Raw genomic sequence first — 18,559 nt, forward strand, 5'->3', positions numbered from 1 at the left:
GCCTATATCAATAGGAAGCCCAATGATGGACTGCCTGACCGTGGGCAGGGCAGGGTGTAAGTAACCTGGAGTTGATGAGATAATTACCTGTTAAGTGGGGACAGGTGGTACAGACGGCCTTCCTGGACATGTTCTCACGGCACCGGGAGGCGTTTGACTCCATGTGTAAACACGGCCGATTGCCATGGAGACAGAGGGCTGCGAGATCTGGCTCCTCCAAACGTAGCACCTGGATTTTGGGGGGACCTTCTGTGAGCCCTGTTCCGCCAATAAGCTCCGGAAACGGCTCCGGCCACTGCAACCTGACGCCTCCCCCTTCTCTTTCCCAGCAGTACGCAGACCAGTCCCTCATGAAGAACGCCATCAAGACGTCCGAGGAGTCGTGGATTGAGCAGCAGATGCTGGAGGACAAGAAGAGGGCCACTGACTGGGAGGCCACCAACGAGGCCATCGAGGAGCAGGTGGCCCGCGAGTCCTACCTGCAGTGGCTGCAAGACCAGGAGAAGCAGGCACGGCAGGTGAGAGGGCACAGGAGTGCTGGCATGGCTTACGATCTCCTGGCATGCGTGCAGAGATCATGTGCTATAACCAGGATTTCTCAAGCCCCGGCTGATGTCTAGTATGTTTTTTTTGAGGAGTCTCTTTGAATCTCTTTTTTTAGGGGTTCAGGGGGGGAGAAAATGGTCTCATTTAAGTGAAAAGACTTTCCTGTTGCTCCAGGACTGGAACTGAAGAATCCTATTTTGTACTCACTGGTGTCAGCAGTTCAGTATGGTCGAGTGATTGATGACGGCTAATGTGAGCCTGGGTAATCGTCTAGCTTTACCCCCCTCTGTGTGACTGCACGAGCTAGTACCATCTGCACCAAAGCTGTCTGCTGCTCAGTAGTCCGCAGTGAAAAGTAGGCAGTCTTGCACAAACAAGACCGTGTCCTAACAAATGGGACCAAATCCAACTGATTTTAGGTGACAGGCAGCCCGTAAACTTTCAGAAGTAGAATATTTATTTTGTTCTGGTGTTACCGATGTCAAAATTGTCTAATCCTAATTGTCTAATCCGCTGACTGTTCATATGAATGCTTATGTGGGTGTATCTTGGTTTTCAAGTCTCATCTTCTAAAACCCAAAGAACAATAAAGGTAATAAAGAAAATATCTTGCATTGTAACTGCCCTTTTAGCTTTGATCCTTTCTGGTTTAGTAGAATTAGGGTAACGACTGGAGCTCATGATTGCTGGACTGAACACTGATGCACTGAAGGATCCTGTCAAAAGAGGTCTTTTTCACGAAAATTGTTACTACTTTTGGGACCCTGATCTCAAGAGAAAAATCACAAAATGCTTGCAAAGAGTAGGTTGGATATCAAACAAAGGAACATCAGAAGTGGTCTGATAAAAATGACCAATGATCAATGAGCTTATTGATTAGAAGCCCAAGGCTTTCTTGGCAGGGCACGATATTCCAAGCAGATGCAGCTATTCTTCACCAACAAGCAAAGAAAATAGTTCAAAGAACAACTTGTGATGTGGACATACACAGGAGTGGCCAATGGACATACCAGGCCAAGGAAGGACAAAATGTTAAAGACAAATTATATCAGTGGTGTCTTCAGTCTCAAAGGGACTGTTTATGACCAGAGTACCCAAGGACCAACTTACCTTTGAGTTCTAAAATCAGGGGAGATTTAAGTCAAAGAAAAGGGAAAGCAAGCCAACAGCTCATATTGGTCTTATCTTTCACTTTAGGGTTCATGGAAGACAAAGGGCCTCCTGAGGGATAGCCAGTGCATGAATAATGTTCTTCTAGTTTGCACTGATAATTTAATGACTCACTTTCAGGCATTACAAACAGAGAAGCCATGATTAGACCAGGATGAAAGTGTCTCTGACACTCACATGACAGAACTCATGAAGCTTCTTACCGTGATGCTATTAAGGCATCTTGCTACATTGCATGAGTTGCTTAAATGAACCTTGTAACCCTGGGAAATAGTTGCAACAGATCGTATCCTTTGTGCTCTTTAAATCTGTTCTGTGTAATGTCTTTGTTTTGTTTTTAATATATAAGAACTTGATTGATTCAGGGAAGCTAAGAAAACAGGATTCCCTCGACGCTCGAGACGGAAGGTTGCAGCTCGTAGCCCCCACACCGTCACCTTGACCCCCGTTTTTCACAGACAGTCTTCGTGAAACACCAGGCTTTCCCGTAAATACACAGTTCATAATGAGCTCTACAGGAGCTGATCTGAATTTGTTTTAAAGGGTAGTGAGCAACAGTGTGGATTTATTGTAGGTCCACATGCCCAATTAGAGCAGGCAGGGAGGCATGAACTTATTGAGAAACAGCATTCAGTGTATTTTTTTTATAATGCTAGGTGAAAATTAAAGAACCTTTAAGTGTTAGAAATGCAAACTACTTTGCTCTTCTCATTAGCAAGGTATCACAGTGCCAGTGCTCTGTGAACTCTTACAAATGATCTCTCTTACAATCCTGAAAGCACAGCAAAATTCTTTTAACTCCTTCAGACAGAGGCGCTCCCCAGCAATGTCCACCGCTGTCACATTCTTTTCAAAAGCTGAACATTTCATTTACAGCAGGATGAGAAGGAAGCAAGAATTAGCAAGAAAAAGACTTGAATTTGATTTACAATTCTGTTAAAGGCTACTTTATGCTAATACATAGTGCATATTTTCCACACAGTTGTAGTTAGTGAAGTTAGGACTTTGGTTGCAATCCATTCAGTGATCCACTAGAAGTCCAAGAAGCATCTCTAGGTGCAAGTATAGTTTCTCGACATGTAGAGCACCTGTCTGCCAAAAGACTTTCTCTTGTCAGTCACTGTGGTTCACTGGGAAGTACTGGAGAAAGCTATCATGTTCCTCTACTGACTGAGGATTTTACCCACAGCAGTTTACCTGACGGCAGAATCAGGTGCGGTTTGGGTATTTAATGTTAAAATAACATTTCTTCCAGTATAGGCAGATTTAGTTAGGGTGTTACCTTGTCCAGTGGATGATGTGCTAATATTAAATGTGTGTATGACTTAGTTGTTCATGCTATCTTTGGATAGTCTTCCAACAACTTGATGGTTACAAAGCGAGTTCAAAAGAACCCTGTAATCCTGTCCAGTTGTCGACAAAAATTGTATTGTTTGGTACGTCTCAAGAGGTGTCTGTTTAAACCTGCTCTCTGTAAGTACATCGGCCCTTGCGTTTACGAGAAACCAGTTGATTCAAAGAAGGTGAAAAAGAAAAACCTAAGAATAGCATGAAGCCGCAGGTGCGATCTCACAGGATTCTCTCGACGCTCGAGACGGGAGGTTGTACTAAACCAGCTCGTACCCCCCACACCGCCACCTTGACCACCATTATTTTCAGACAGTCTTCAGTGAAACACCAGGCTTTCCCGTAAATACTGAGTTCAAAATGAGCTCTACAGGAGCTGATCTGAATTCATTTTAAAGGACTGTGAGCAACAGTGTGGATTTATTGTAGGCCCACATGTCCAATCAGAGCAGGCAGGGAGCCTGGAAAATTATTGAGGAAGAGCTTTCAGTGCATATGATTTTTATAATGCACTAGTGAAATTAAAGAATCTTCAAAAGTTTTCTTGTCTGTAATGTGACAGCACGTTAAGTGCAAAACCATAAACACCCATCAGCTTGTTTTAGATATTACGGCATTTACTTTGTGCAAGAAAGAAAGTATCGTCCTTGAATTTTATGGTGGATAAGATTTGAAAAATGAAAAGACAGACATGGGAAGGGTTTGATATGACAGGATTCTGTTGTATAATATTATGTTTTTCCTGTTTTTATTTTTGATAACTTGCATTTCAAAAAGCTATGCCCCCCTCCTTCACACCTTGAGCTGCTGTTGTGAAAACGTGCTAACCAGGTTGAGAAGCTGTGATCTTTTGAAGATGTAGTGCAACTCAAGGGTTGTGAAGCCTCTTGGTCACGCCAGCCCTGTGATTTTGGAAATGAGTCTGCGTAGCTACAGAACAGCGGTGGTGACACCTTGAAACTGTGGCCTCGCTGCGAAAGGGCTCAGATGTCTTTATCTTAAGCAGAGGGTTTCTCGTAAATGCAGTCTGCCCTGCAGCAGAGTTACTCAAGGGATAGGCATTTCAGTCATCCCTTATTTCAGCCTGAGCGCACAGCGGCCTTAAGGTGAAACCGTGGAGCGCGGGGGGGGGGGGGGGCGTGCTTCTGATGGAGTCTCAACCCCCCCTCACTCTCTGTCCTGTCCGTCTCTCTCCTCTTGCAGCCCCGGAAGGCCAGCGCCACCTGCAGCTCGGCGACCGCGGCGGCGTCCAGCGGGCTGGAGGAGTGGAGCGGGCGGTCCCCCCGGCAGCGCAGCTCCGCGCCCTCGCCGGAGCACCCCGACCCCCACCCCGACGCCGCGGCCAAGCCCCCCTCCCCCGCGGGCGCCGCCCTCATGCTGCCCAAGCCCCCCTCGCCCTGCGCGCCAGGTCAGCCCCTCCTGTCAGCACCCCACGGCCCTGCGCCTCGGTGGGACGTCGTAGAAATAGGATTTCCAACCCCGGCCCTGAAAAGAGCTGTGCATTTGGTCTTCAATAAATCTGGGAGTTATACAAGAGTGTGGACAAAAGCACCATGAGCCAGAAGGACCTCTCATGCTACGTAGTGCATTGCCATGCCCAGCGTCTCGACAGTCTGCGCGGTTTTCGTCCACGTATAGTGGGGAAACTTTCCAGAAGGGCAGGGCCTGTGTAGGTGCAGGCCCACCTGTTCAAAGTTCCAGTCTGGTGCCCCACATTGGAAGTCAGGGTCTCCCACTTCTTATCAGGCATAATAAAACTGTGCAGGCGGGTGCCCGAAGACGGCTCCACAGCCAAACGTTGTGTTTTCTTTCTTCTCTTTTCAGGATGGAATAAACCTATTACTTGTTCCTTTGCATAATAATTTTTTTTTTTTAATAAACTGACTGTGTACCTGTGCTGTTGTCTTCCTTAAAGATCTAGGTTCGGCACAACCCGTCTCTCTTTCCTCCTAGACCTGGGCGCGACCCGGCTGTGTCCTGCCCCCTACTGACCTTGTCCTTGTCTCCCTGTCTCCTCCCCCTGCCACCCAGGTCCCAGCAGCCAGTCGTGTGTGGGGGCGGACAGGGCCACCCCGTCGCCTCTCGTGTCCCTCTACCCCGCCCTGGAATACCGGGCCATCATGCAGGAAATGTCACCCACCGCCTTCGGTAAGGAGAGGACCGGCCCGGGCTGGCACTGGGGCGTGGACACTGGGCACGGGCCCACCTCGCGGGTTTAGAAGCAGGATGAGTGAACACATTCCACTCTTTCCTCAGAGCTGTTGGGTCCTCCATTGTCACTTTGGAAATGTTTAAAAAGACACGATATAAGTATGTAGTACTTACACCATCACTCAATTGTGCGTTGAGCATGAAAGTGCGTGGATTCACTAGAAAACCTTTTCTTTTATTTTGACCCTCATGAATTTAAATGGGAGCTTGAGCAAGGAACTTCCTAACCTGCAGCTCTACGAGAGGTTAATTGCAATGTTCTGCTCCGATTAAAAAAAAATACAACGCTGTCCCGGTGTCTCAGTTTTAAAGAGTACGCGCCGAGTAGTGGCGTCCATCTTCATCTCTTCTCCCGCCCTCAGGACTAACGGACTGGGAGGACGACGAGATCTTGGCCTCGGTTTTGGCCGTGTCGCAACAAGAGTACCTCGACAGCATGAAGAAGAACAGCATGCACAGAGAGCCCTCCCCGGACAGCAGTTGATAATCGAGGCCTCCGCAGCTGCAGCAGGAACGGAGTCGCCCATCTCGATCGTCTCCTGGTCTTCGCTTCCCCGCCCCCGCCCCCCACACGCCTCCACATTATCGAACCCAGCCCCCGGCCCTTTCTAATGCCTAGACACCATCGGACTTATTTAGGTGCATGTTTAAATAAACAGACATCAAGGAGGAAAAAAAAAAGAAAATTGTAATAATGTCATACTTATCTTCTTAATGATTAATATAATTTTTGTTTTATTTTCTCTTTTTTGGGATGAAAAAATACACTTGTTTTTTTCTTGGAATAAAAAAGAAAAGAAAACCTGTATGAATAAAACGTATCATTATTTACTGATGACCGCACAGGTTATGGGGTTTTCAGATGGCTTTACAGGACTGTCGAATGCCCCCTTCCCGTGTAAAGTTCCCTCTTGCGTTAGTCACACAGCCTCTAGAGCAGTGGCTCCCAATCCTGGTCCTGGTGACACACACACCTGTTGGTGTTCATTCCAGCCGAACCCTCAGTCACGCCAGCAAACCCCTCATTGACCTAATAAAAATGAGATGAATGTGAACTGTTTGTTCCCAGCTCTTAAGCATGTTGGACCTTTAACCATTGTGTTTTGTAAGTGAAATAAATCCCAAACTTCTGACTAGAAACAAAAGGCAAAGATTCCATTGAGGTGAATTAAGTTAAGATCAAGTAAGGCTTAGATCATCTAATGAGCGTGGGCTGGAATGAAACCCAGCAGCTATGTGGGTCACCAGGATTGGGAACCACTGCTCCGGACGCAGAGGTCAGAGGGCAGATGTTTTGTAAAGTCCAGCACGAACCCTGCCCTGGAGTTGCCGTCTTGCTGCTCCATGCTGTAATCTCTAGTCCTTCGAGAGTCTCCAACCTCTCAACAACAGCCAGACTACAGAAACGAAGGGGGAAAAAATGGTTTACAATTTTGTTTCACAAGCGGTTAGAAGGCTGGTGGGTCAAGAGGTTGTCCGAGTGTAAAGAATGGTACAAGGGAAGGGCTGGAAGAAACTAGTAAATTGTCTGATCTAGACGACAATCAGTTGATGTAGGTTAAGAGCCGAGCCGACACACTGGCCCCACCTGGAAAAGGACTGAACACCCTTGAATTACAACCTGCCTGTGTTCTTTGCCAAGAGGAGAATTTTTCCACATCTTGGAAGCTTCCCACCTTCGCCCTCTGAGACTGCACTATAGTGGCTTCCTGGTATATTAGAAATAAGGCTATGAGCTTCCAAAGTTAATCAGTTCCTCTGAGACCCAGGTGCGATAACATTTGAAAATTCCTTCTTGTTGGGAGAGTGAAATCTGAGGGCATCTCTGAACTGGACAGGTAGGCAAGGCTGCAAAGCCCGTGTCAGGGGGTGACGTGTTCCCTTGTTCCAGGCTTCGGAAACCCAGGAATGTGTGTGATTGGGGAGGTGTCAGCTGGGGCGCACAGGTGCCCTTGTAGTGGCTGAGCCCAGAGCCCTCCATCAACTGCTATAAGTAGTACTTCATTTTCTTAACCACAAAACCACAGGATTTCCTTAACATTTTGTGTTCAGCATATCCTTCTGCCTCAACGTTACTGGGTGAAAGGTAACACAATTGGATTTTTTTTTTTGTGAATGCATGCAACTTCTATAAAGCAGGACAGGACATGCTCCCAGTTCATAGTGTATTCGCCTACAACAATCTCTCTGCACCTCATCAGAAGTACTTCCGGGTCGCCCTGTTCTCGAGGCTGAATGGAGTCTCCCGGCCCAGCCCAGGTATGTGACTTCAATGTGTGCATGATGCGCAAGCTCACCTGGGTGCTGTAATGCTCTTCATTTGTGCTTCTTGGGGTTTAGATTTAACTTACATCATTGTGTTAATGGGGTAATGTCAAGGAAGAGCTGGGTTTGTGTTTCCAGGGCAACAGAAACCTTTCTTCACGTTGTGTTTTGTTTGTTCTTCCCTCAGCTCATCGTGTTGAGGCATCCAAGCCGCCCTGCCACTCGCTCCGGGCCGCAGGAGGCTGCAGCCCGCACCTGTCTCGTCGGGACAGCGAGGGGGGGAGAGCCGGCACGGTGCTCCTCAGCCTTTGGATCGCTTTTCCTTTTATGCTGCAGCGCTTTGTTGAGGTGCTCAAATTGTGTGAAGTGAAAGAGTCCCTTTCATCCGCTCAGGACTCCACTGCCCCGCCCTGCACCCCCCTGACACTCCACTGCCCCGCCCTGCACCCCCCCGACACTCCACTGCCCCGCCCTGCACCTCCCTGACACTCCACTGCCCCGCCCTGCACCTCCCTGACACTCCACTGCCCTGCCCTGCACCCCCCCCAGACTCCACTGCCCCGCCCTGCACCTCCCTGACACTCCACTGCCCCGCCCTGCACCTCCCTGACACTCCACTGCCCCGCCCTGCACCCCCCTGACACTCCACTGCCCCCCCCTGCACCCCCCTGACACTCCACTGCCCCGCCCTGCACCCCCCCCCGACACTCCACTGCCCCGCCCTGCACCCCCCTGACACTCCACTGCCCCGCCCTGCACCCCCCTCAGACTCCACTGCCCCGCCCTGCACCCCCCTGACACTCCACTGCCCCGCCCCGCCCTGCACCCCCCTGACACTCCACTGCCCCGCCCTGCACCCCCCCCAGACTCCACTGCCCCGCCCTGCACCCCCCCCCGACACTCCACTGCCCCGCCCTGCACCCCCCCCAGACTCCACTGCCCTGCCCTGCACCCCCCTGACACTCCACTGCCCCGCCCTGCACCCCCCCAGACTCCACTGCCCCTCCCTGCACCCCCCCCCGACACTCCACTGCCCCGCCCTGCACCCCCCCCAGACTCCACTGCCCTGCCCTGCACCCCCCTGACACTCCACTGCCCCGCCCTGCACCCCCCCCAGACTCCACTGCCCTGCCCTGCACCTCCCTGACACTCCACTGCCCCGCCCTGCACCCCCCCCGACACTCCACTGCCCTGCCCTGCACCCCCCCCAGACTCCACTGCCCTGCCCTGCACCTCCCTGACACTCCACTGCCCCGCCCTGCACCCCCCCCAGACTCCACTGCCCTGCCCTGCACCCCCCTGACACTCCACTGCCCCTCCCTGCACCCCCCCCGACACTCCACTGCCCCGCCCCGCCCTGCACCCCCCCCAGACTCCACTGCCCCTCCCTGCACCCCCCCCCCGACACTCCACTGCCCCGCCCTGCACCCCCCCCAGACTCCACTGCCCTGCCCTGCACCCCCCCCGACACTCCACTGCCCCGCCCTGCACCCCCCCCAGACTCCACTGCCCCTCCCTGCACCCCCCCCAGACTCCACTGCCCTGCCCGTCACACCTCCTGAGACTCCATTGCCCCACCCATTATGTAACTGGAAGTCAGCATTGCTGGCTGTGGTTTTCTGCAGATCTTAGATCTTAGCCAGAAACGAGAACAGCAGGCCAGGCGCTGACTGATCCCGAGACCTGGGCTGTCTTCGTCAGCCTGGCCCTCTCGGCAGGAAGGGACGGCCCCACACGCTGCAGCGCTGACTCGGGGGCCTGGGAAATCAAATCAGCGATTTTAATCTCAATGTGGATATGATAAGAGTTTCATTTTGACTCATGTTGTTTTTCTTATGATCTGTTGTTGTTTCTGCCAGGAGAGCTCGCTGAAGCGGTTAATCCGAGTTGCAGGCCGACCTCCACATACGGCAACCACTAGGGGGCGCTGCACACAGACGCGCTCAAGTGTTGCCCTCGTCGCACAAGACTAATCTATTTTCCTTTAGGATATTTTCCGCACTTAACTCCCAGTATGGGTGTTTCTCAAAGACTTATTTGTAACCTGAATTTTCTTTTTATTAATAGAGTATTTTGATCCATAAAATCTACTTTACTTTCGAGTTGGAAGTTAGGTAATATTTGAAGATAATTCCACATATTATCATTAATAGCAATTGGAAAATGTCGCAGTGTTAAAGCCATGCGTGCATTATTTTGTTCACATTGAATAAAACGTTCTTCTTTATCTTCTGCCCAGCAGAGTTAATTGTAAAAATACTACTAAGGGAAGCAACAACAGTGCGTTTTACTCTGAAGGGCTAGCAGGAGACTTGAAGTTTAAAACTTGGTGTTTAGTGGTAAACTTAGCTCGGGGTCCTTGAGTCGTTTTTATCTCGACATTCAAGCAGGTGCAAATCTTGTGTTAACCCTTTCCCCGCCTCTGTGGCGGGAAACCGGTTTTGAAACGAAAACAGCTGTTTCACTCTCTAGTAGCCTGACGTGCCTTATTAACCAATAAAAACAACGCTAACAGCCAGAAACACGGTCGTTCAACAGGCTGGGAGCAGGGGGTGGATTGAGGTTTATGGGTTGGGGAAGACAAAGTTAATGTTTCATTTTGTTGATGTGAGCTGGATTAACCACTGGATAAAAAATGATAAACCATCCTTTTTGTTGATGGTTTATTTTACTTTAAAGAACGTCACGTTTGGTTGCCAGTCTGATAAAAGAAATGTTACGTGAACTGTAGGTAACCGGAGGCAGGTCAGGATAGAGAATGTGTATTTAAAAGCTGGAAAGCTTGGAGGGGGCTGCAGCGAGACAAACTGCTTAATTCCAGGCTGCATATTGGGGGAAAAAAACAAACGACTCGGTTCTTGTGCCCTTTTTAGGCATAAACACTCTGAAAATGGCATTCTTTAAAATGTGCTGTGCGTGCAATGAGTCCTAATTACCCCTTAAAGTGAAAAGCAACAGGCGGCTACACCTCCCGCCTTACAAATGGCTAAATTAATGCAATAAATGGGGAAAAGGATATTTCAACAAGGTTTTTGCAAAAACTTTTCAGCTTCATTGCAAAAGCGTAAAACAAATATTTTATGGCGCGTTAGCAAACGTAGAGGTATACTGAGGAGTTTTACAAGGAAGCAAACGTGGAAGGGGAGGGAAAAAGAAGCATAATCATTTTTATCAAAACCGCAAGCCTTCGCACCGCACGGCGGTCGCTTACCGGAACTCGAGCTGGACGGTTGGGTTCTAAGAACGTCTCTTCGGGGTACCTGTTCGGCTCTTTCATGAATATTCAAATATTCAAATCACGCCCGCCTCCGATTGGCCGGCGATTCAAAAGCCCCCCCGAAGGCGGCGGTGATTGGAGGGACGGCGCGGTAGGGGCGTGGCGACAAATGTAAACTTACTAAAAAAAAACAGCAACACGAGCCGAGGAGTCATTTCAGGTTGGAGGAGGCTGGAGCTGTTCGGCGTGTGTTTGCTCGGCGGCCAGCGATTTGAACTTCTTTCTGCTCACAGCTGGGAGTTTTCTGGCGGTGGAATATACCTCTCATTGGATCTATCCTCCCTTCCATTATCCGGATTTGCGTGTGTGTCTAGATTACGGACAACTGCCCTTGAACTGGAAAGCAAGACCTGGGTGTTTCTACTGGGACGGTATTAAATAATCACCCGCGGCGTCTCGCTCTCGGAGAATTTCCAAAATGCTGGATAAATGCATCGAAGAGATCTTCGTCCACAAGGGTGATGAACTCGCAGCCAAACAAGGTATGGGATGCAGCTTGTATCGCCGCTGGACGCTTTTTTAAAAATATGAAAATCAGTTTTAATGCTATTGGCTGCGGGGGGTTTATGTGAACATGTCAACAACAACAACCTTGTTGCACGTTTTCGCAATAGGTTTATACAATTAGGTGTTAGCATAGAAGATAATACCTTGTGCATCTCTTCGGTTTTTGTTAACGTGTGCGCAGTAACGTTTGGACCGTCACCCTTTCGCAGTAAAACGCTACGACAGCTGCTGCCGGCTGTCATAACATTACTCCCGAGTAGCTTAGCTAGGCTCTCTGGCAGGAAACACTCGTGTGAAAAAACGAAAATAGTTTGGGGTGTCGCTATAACCGTGCATCCGAAGAAGATTTAGTGGGCTTTTTGTATCTGGGGTGACTCGAGTGACTGGTGTACTGTACTGGGTTGACCCGAGTCCTGCTCTGCTCTCCAGTTGCACCGAAGGAGCCCTTTGAGAAGCTCTATCAGGTCGGTCCGCTGCTGGGAAGCGGCGGGTTCGGTTCCGTCTTCGCGGGACAGCGCCTTTCGGACGGGCTGCAGGTGAGTCCACTTTCTGCTGAGCTGCACAAGCTACACGTCCTTATTTCCACGGCTCAGCTGTTGGCGCAGTGTGCGCAGCGGGCTTTGCATATGTAAATGGGAAAAGTTGGAGCTGGAAGGGGGAAGCGAACAGCTGTTTTCTTTGGCACTGAGGTTCGTGAACTTGTAATTGCAGATGCTCGGTGCCTCTTTTGTAGTAAATATAATCTCGTATGTTGATGCGATTAAGAAGTCGAGTAAACTTTGTTCGCGCTGCAGTACAATCCTCATACAATGGCGTCTGCTTTGCAGCTTCTTATCTTACATTTTCTATCGATCAAGCTTTCTGCATGACTAAATTCCCTTTTCCTTCTCTAGGTGGCCATAAAACAGATTTCAAGTGACAGAGTTCAGCAGTGGGCCCGGCTGGTAAGGACATTTAAGATGCTTAACACTGCTTTTTCAGCCGTTGATTACCAGGCTAATCCTTTTAGCTCCCCCATGCCGGGAATGTTTGCTGGCCGCCCGGGGCGTCGAAACTAAACCTGTTCCCTTCAATTGCGAGGTTTCGGATGAAGCGAGCTGACTTGTATTCATAGGCGGGTCCTGCAACTCGGTGACATACCGTTTGCCTAGGCTTTCGCAATTCCTATAGCCTGAATGAAACATGAATGGAAATCTAGAACAGGTCGAGAGCGAGCAAAGGGAGGCGTTTCTGTTTTTGTTAATGGAAAACGTTTTGTTTTCCTTTTTTTTTTTAGAAAAAGTTTTACCTGTGCTGAGGTACGGTGTTAGACTGCCGCCAAACCGCAGCTAACTAAGTCGTTGTCAGTCGAAAAGCGCATGGTAGCACGTTTAAGCTGAAGTCCTAAACGTCTGCAGAACGGGTTCGGACGGACTGGTCCGGGCCCGGCTCGGGAATACCTGGCCGCTGACGTAGTTTTCTGGGAGTCGGGAGGAAGTTCCGTCGCCGGACTCCCCCTGCTGGAAACTTCCGAGCAGCAGCCTTCTCGGCAGTGACGTCACAGTGACGCGCCGGGGGTGTCCGATAACAAAACAAAGCCATGTGGAAACTCTGCGTGTGCGAGAAGTGAGACGGAATCCCCCCCCCCCCCTTACCCCGCCCCCACAGGCACTCCTACGAGCGGACAGACTCTCAAAACAACGCGTCAGACCTTGTTTTGAAGATCAATGGGGCTTCTCAGGCTAAATAAAGCCGCTGATTGTTACCTTTCTGAATCCTGCTTGCCAACGTCAGTGGTTAGATCAGGTGAAGGCATGGTTTTTCAGTCTGGAGTACAGCTGCAACATTCCTCAGTCACCTAATACTACACTCGATCAATTACGTCTCAATTTTGTAGAAATGATAAACATATCATTTGTGCTTCTTCTAATACCCCGGGCTTACTCAAGTCAGGTCATTTTAATTAATCTATGATTTAGCCTATAATAAATGACAACTAGTCTAGAAGCCTAAGGAAAGGTAACCCTAGCCTCTTTAGAAGAACAAGCCTGTTGATTTGAGCAATGATCGCTGTTTGCTGGCACCTGATTTTGCCCAGTTTTCAGACAGAGCCTGGACACTAACCAGCAGTGCTCTGCTCCACAGCCCAACGAGCCCCACCTCGTTCCCATGGAGATCGCCCTGCTGCTGCGGCTGGGGGGCAGTCCCGGGTCCGGCCCAGCCCACCGGGGCGTGATCAGGATGCTGGACTGGTTCGAGAAGCCGGGGCAGGGCTTCCTCATCGTGTTCGAGAGACCCCAGCCCTGCCAGGACCTGTTCGACTTCATCACGGAGCGGGGGGCCCTGGAGGAGCCCCTGGCGCAAAGGTACGCGCCCCCCCCCCCCCCCCCGTCCGACCCCCGCACGCGGGGAAGGGAGAGTCGCCCCCGGCGGTTCCTCGTGTGACCGTGCACTGTTCCGGCAGGTTCCTGCGGCAGATCGTGGAGGCCCTGCGGTTCTGCCACGCGCGGGGCGTCGTGCACCGCGACGTGAAGGACGAGAACGTGCTGGTGGACACGCGCACCGGCGACGTCAAGCTCATCGACTTCGGCTCGGGGGCGCTGCTCAAGGACACGCTCTACACCGACTTCGAAGGTGAGCGCCGGCTCGGCCTCCCCCCGGCTCCTCCGCGCACCCGCATGGTGGGGCGCTCCGAGGTGTGACCCCAGTGTCCCGTCCCCCCAGGCACTCGGGTGTACAGCCCCCCGGAGTGGGTCCTGCACCAGCGCTACCACGCGCGGCCGCTGACCGTCTGGTCCCTGGGCGTGCTGCTGTTCGACATGGTGTGCGGCGACATTCCCTTCGAGCGGGACCGCGAGATCGTCGACGCCCAGCCCCACTTCACCCGGCGCATCTCCAAAGGTGAGGCCCCCCCCGGCGCGAGACCAGAGGTGTGACTGGCACCACGATCTGGGGCCCAGGCCAGGGTCATGTGGGACTTTTTGCTCAAAACAAAAAAAAAAGGATTTGAATGCTGTTCTGACACCGCCTCGGTCTTGTGATTAAACCTCTCCCGGTGCATTAACAACAAACATCATCTTGCGTTTCTGTCCACAATGAGACTGGCGGCAGTTTCATTCAGCTGATCATATGATGGAGCTGCTGCTGTTGAGGGAGAGATTGCGCTGTGGTTTGATGTTGGATGAAAATGACCTCGTATTAGAGGCAGCACTTATTCTGGTGATTGTGACCAGCACTGCTTAGGTGCATTGCTCAGTGATTTGCAACCCCACCCTGCCTTTTAGCTGCTGTTGCTGTAGGTGATGGTTGTTTCGCAGGCTCTTCGGGGTTTGAGTGACCAGTGCTGAGGGACAGGGGTGCGCTGCTCTGACCTGACCTCCTCCTCTTCGGGGTTTGAGTGACCAGTGCTGAGGGACAGGGGTGCGCTGCTCTGACCTGACCTCCTCCTCCTCTCCCTCCCCCATAGAATGCCAGTCCCTGATCCGCTGGTGCCTGGCCTTCCGGCCTGAGGATCGGCCAACCCTGGAGCAGATCCTGCTCCACCCCTGGATGGAGTCCTCGGAGGAGTACAGTGACCTGCAGGGGGCAGAATTGCCTACCCAGTCCAGCCTGTGAGCTGGGACGCGCGCTGTTGGAGTGGGAGAAGGATGCTGGACGTGCCTGATTCTGTGGTCCTCACTCCGGTTGAGTCCACCCATCCCACTACGAATCACACCCTTATTTATTTTTTGGGGATTTTGAGAAGCGTATTTATTTGCAACAGAGCCACTCAGGCTGAAACACTGTGGCTAGTATCCAGGAATCTTCTCCCACAGAGCGACATCCCAGCCAAAGGGACACTGTTCAGGGTTTGCAATCAGAGAGGAGGGGAGTATTTACAATCATCACAGACTAGAGATACTGAATGTTACAACTGTTTACAAAATGCACAGCCCAGTCGGATCTGTTAATGGCCGTGTGACCACAGATTATTATGGCTGTAGTGCTTGTTTTTTTTTGTAACTTATTAATATTTATTCAAGTATTTTGGGGAGGTAAGGGGTGTATTTGCTTTGTTTGTGGTGGTGAATCGCATGTCCAGATCCTTCCTCCTTGAATCGGACTCTGAGAATCGACTGTTCAGAAGCTGTATGTGACTTTGCGTACGTTGTGACACGACCTGGTTCTACAGGTAACTACAGGCTGCGGCTCCGGTACCTCGTTTTAAGAGGAGACGTCTACTTCCTGTGTCCTCTTCCCACCCCTGCTGGGTAATGGGTGGGAGCTCCAAAGACTTTGGAAGAAGAGAGGTTTTTTCGGGACTTCATTGACCTTCAGTTTGAATTCTGAGTATCTGGACTGCCCTCGTCCCCAGGGAAGTGCTTGGGATGGCTGAAGAGGAGGAAAACGGCAGTCACACAAGGACTAGTACACTGCTGGCTTCTCCCTGTTGCTGTGCAGTCCGTCCTCCCCACCTGCAGTTCTTCCCAAACTCGGAGAGAGAGAGTGCCTCTTTGTTCAGACATTATTGCCAAATCAATCTGACTTTTGTATCCCCTGTTGCCCTTTTAAATTCCTTAAAAGTACGATTAGTGGGTAACCAAGAATATTTTTTAAATAATTCTGGGGGGGGTTTTTTTGGCAGTTTTGAATATTTGTGATTCTGAATTTTCACTCCAAGGACCTCTAACTCTGGCTTTGAGTTCCACATTTTTTAAATTTATTTTAACGTTTAAGGAAATAAAACCCCTTCAGTCCTTCTCTCCTTCTGGAGTGGGGGGTGGGTGGGGGGGGGGAAATCATTCTGTTGTCAAACCCCCCCCCCCAGACACATAGCTGGGAATGTTACGGAGCAAGAGCTGAAAGCAGGTGTGTAGATGGAATTTAGTTGTTGTTGTGTTTTTGGTGCCAAGTATCACTCAGGATTGTGTTTGAATATCGTAACATGTGAGTGTGCTGATGTTTGTGCACCGAACAGGCAGCTGTGCCAAGTGCGCCCTATAATTCCAGACTCCGCCTCTGTTTGTGAACTGGCTGCGCTGTGCCACAGTGGTGAGGTTAAGGCACGGAGGGGCCTCGTGTGCACGGAAGCGTGCCGCAGGTTAGATCTAGGAGTACTGGAGAAGCACTGCTGGCTGTTGTGCAGTAGTTTTCACTCTGGTCTGCTTTGTGCTGCCTGAGGCACTTGCCAGGCAGTTTATGCATCATTGTCGTTCCAACATATTTAGCACAAGTAACCTCCTGATTTCTAAAAAACAGGAAAATAAACTGTTTGTGGTTCAATTCCCAAAGTCCTCATTGGTTCTACACCTTATATTGCTTTGGGATTGAATGAGAAAAGGCATTTTGAAAAACCCATATGAATTTTTAATCTTAGTTTAAATACTGGGGTTAGTGATCTATTGTTTCTTGTAAATACTTGTGTATTGTCATGATGTAATGTGACATTTGTCACTTGTTCATTAAATTAAAGGGCGGGTTTTGGAGCTTTCAGAAATGTTTTTTTATTTATTTTTAAAAATGTCAGGGAGAATTTGTTTCTCCATCTGATGAATAAAGACACCTTTTTTTAAAAAAATCTACAAGATGGATGTGTGCATATCATTTCTGACTCATCTTTTGTTGACCTAACTCGTACTATTCGTAACTGTGTGCCACGCTGGAACAATTTCACGCCCAGGAGATATGATTGAACTCCTCTGTTTTTGGTGCTCACTGTCAAGGCCTATTGCACCTCTTTACTTCCAGCGGTGAGGTGAGGGGTCAGAGATGACGCTGGTCCCCAGCACAGGCGCTGATAACAGACCTACCAGTCGGCACAAAACCGGCTTGTTTATGATTCCATGCTGCTGCACGGTACCATTTATGACCAAAAAGACACGCATTTAAGGGCTGTGTGATTAAGGCACGCTGTCTGAGCGTGTTGGGAAAATGTTTTGCGCCGGGATGGCCGGCGTGGAGCCTACAGCAGGGTGAGGTGGCAGCAGGCAAGGAGGAAACAGTCCATTATTCTCCAGCCTGCCACCCCCCCCTCCACGCCCACGCTCTGGTCTGGGCAGGGCAGGCCGGGAGCTCCTGCTGCCACTCCCGGGCACGGCAGCCCTGCCAGCTGGCACCCGTGCACGCCGCGCCTCCACCGGAAAGGGGAAACGGGCGGGGTGGGTGGGTGTGTGCTCACAGTCACACCTCGGCACGATTCCGGCCTCTGGCAGGAAAGCACTGTCTCACGAGGACAGGACGGGGATCAGTGGTGCTGTCATTCTGCCGGGGGAGATTCTCTCTGTCTCTGTCTCTCTCTCTCTGTCTCTCTCTCTCTCTAGACAAGGGAGTTCTGCGCCGGGGTCGGTCAGTTTTTAGATTGGCAGTTTTCAGTCTGCTTGTCAAGTCGATTCTCTCAGCTCCGCGCGCCCGAGGAAGCAGGCAGACTGGGGTGGGTCAGCACCTTACTAGCTGGGGGCTGCCCAGCTTGAGGTGGGCGGTAGCTGACCCATGGGAGATCCAATGATCCCTCCCACCGTCGGAGGCAACCCTTGTGGGCTGCTCGGTCGTGCCCGCTGCCGCCTGTGTTGTTCTGTCGCTGTATTCGGCGGCACTGGAGCGACCTCTCGCGGGCGCGAGACCCTGGGTTGCCCAGTCGTCGGAGTCCCCCGCTCAGCCTCGTGCGTGGGGCCCGAAGGAGTGCAGAGCTGCAGGAGCGGCCGGAGAGATGACTAGCGGTCGAAGCGAGTGCCTTCGGGGCACCCCTCCAGGTTCTCTGTCGGGGCTCCCTCCCTTAGCCTGGCCTTTCCCAGGGCTCTCACAAGGCAGCGAGGCTGTTCAGCCCTCGCTGGGGGTCTGCTTCGTGGGCACCAGGGCGTAACCACACGCCGGTGGGCCACGCGTGCCGCACGTCTGGGGGCCAAACCACCTCCGAGTCCCTTGCAGTCAAACCAGGGGCCTTGCGGTACCCAGTTACCATCTGTCGCCACAAGGAGGCGCTGCATCGGGCTTGGTGTGCAGAGGCTATGGACTGGCAGGAGAGACGGGCGCACCCTCTGCGGGCAGCATGGCTAGCCAGCGGGGAGGCTGACAGTGAGAGGTTGGCAAGCACACACACACTTCGCCAGCACGCTAGACGCATCACACAGCCATTCGACAGACTGCGGGCGATTACTATTGATATTGATAACCGAGATCGAGAAGCCTTCATGCTTGCTGTTTAAGCGCGTCACCCCCTCGGTGCAGTGCCACAGAGCTCTACAAGGCCACAGGAATGATCCTGCCCGCTAGAAATCCTGC

At 51.1% G+C, this 18,559-nt stretch overlaps 2 protein-coding genes across 5 annotated transcripts in view; both read left to right on the forward strand.

Annotated features, from left to right (window-relative positions):
• otud5a (OTU deubiquitinase 5a) overlaps positions 1–6,079 on the forward strand; it is a 59,844-nt gene extending 53,765 nt beyond the window's left edge. For 2 of the 4 annotated variants that reach the window (XM_088928789.1, XM_088928809.1), the window contains exons 6-9: positions 330–518; positions 4,267–4,471; positions 5,095–5,211; positions 5,637–6,079. In XM_088928789.1, coding sequence (XP_088784915.1) covers positions 330–518; positions 4,267–4,471; positions 5,095–5,211; positions 5,637–5,758 — 633 coding nt within the window. In that variant the 3' untranslated portion in view covers positions 5,759–6,079. The remainder of the gene's footprint in view (positions 1–329; positions 519–4,266; positions 4,472–5,094; positions 5,212–5,636) is intronic. The other 2 variants (XM_088928800.1, XM_088928819.1) reach the window with 1 other exon arrangement.
• A 4,884-nt stretch (positions 6,080–10,963) lies between these two features.
• On the forward strand, positions 10,964–16,859 carry pim2 (Pim-2 proto-oncogene, serine/threonine kinase). The gene is made up of 7 exons (XM_088928833.1): positions 10,964–11,298; positions 11,753–11,859; positions 12,217–12,267; positions 13,448–13,668; positions 13,767–13,936; positions 14,027–14,203; positions 14,769–16,859. The coding sequence occupies exons 1-7, from the start codon at positions 11,235–11,237 to the stop codon at positions 14,915–14,917; spliced, it is 939 nt and encodes a 312-aa protein (XP_088784959.1). The 5' UTR covers positions 10,964–11,234; the 3' UTR covers positions 14,918–16,859.
• The last annotated feature ends 1,700 nt before the right edge of the window (positions 16,860–18,559 follow it).

Source organism: Atractosteus spatula, chromosome 2 (assembly GCF_055471065.1).
Source record: "Atractosteus spatula isolate fAtrSpa1 chromosome 2, fAtrSpa1.hap1, whole genome shotgun sequence".
Lineage (NCBI taxonomy): Eukaryota > Metazoa > Chordata > Actinopteri > Semionotiformes > Lepisosteidae > Atractosteus > Atractosteus spatula.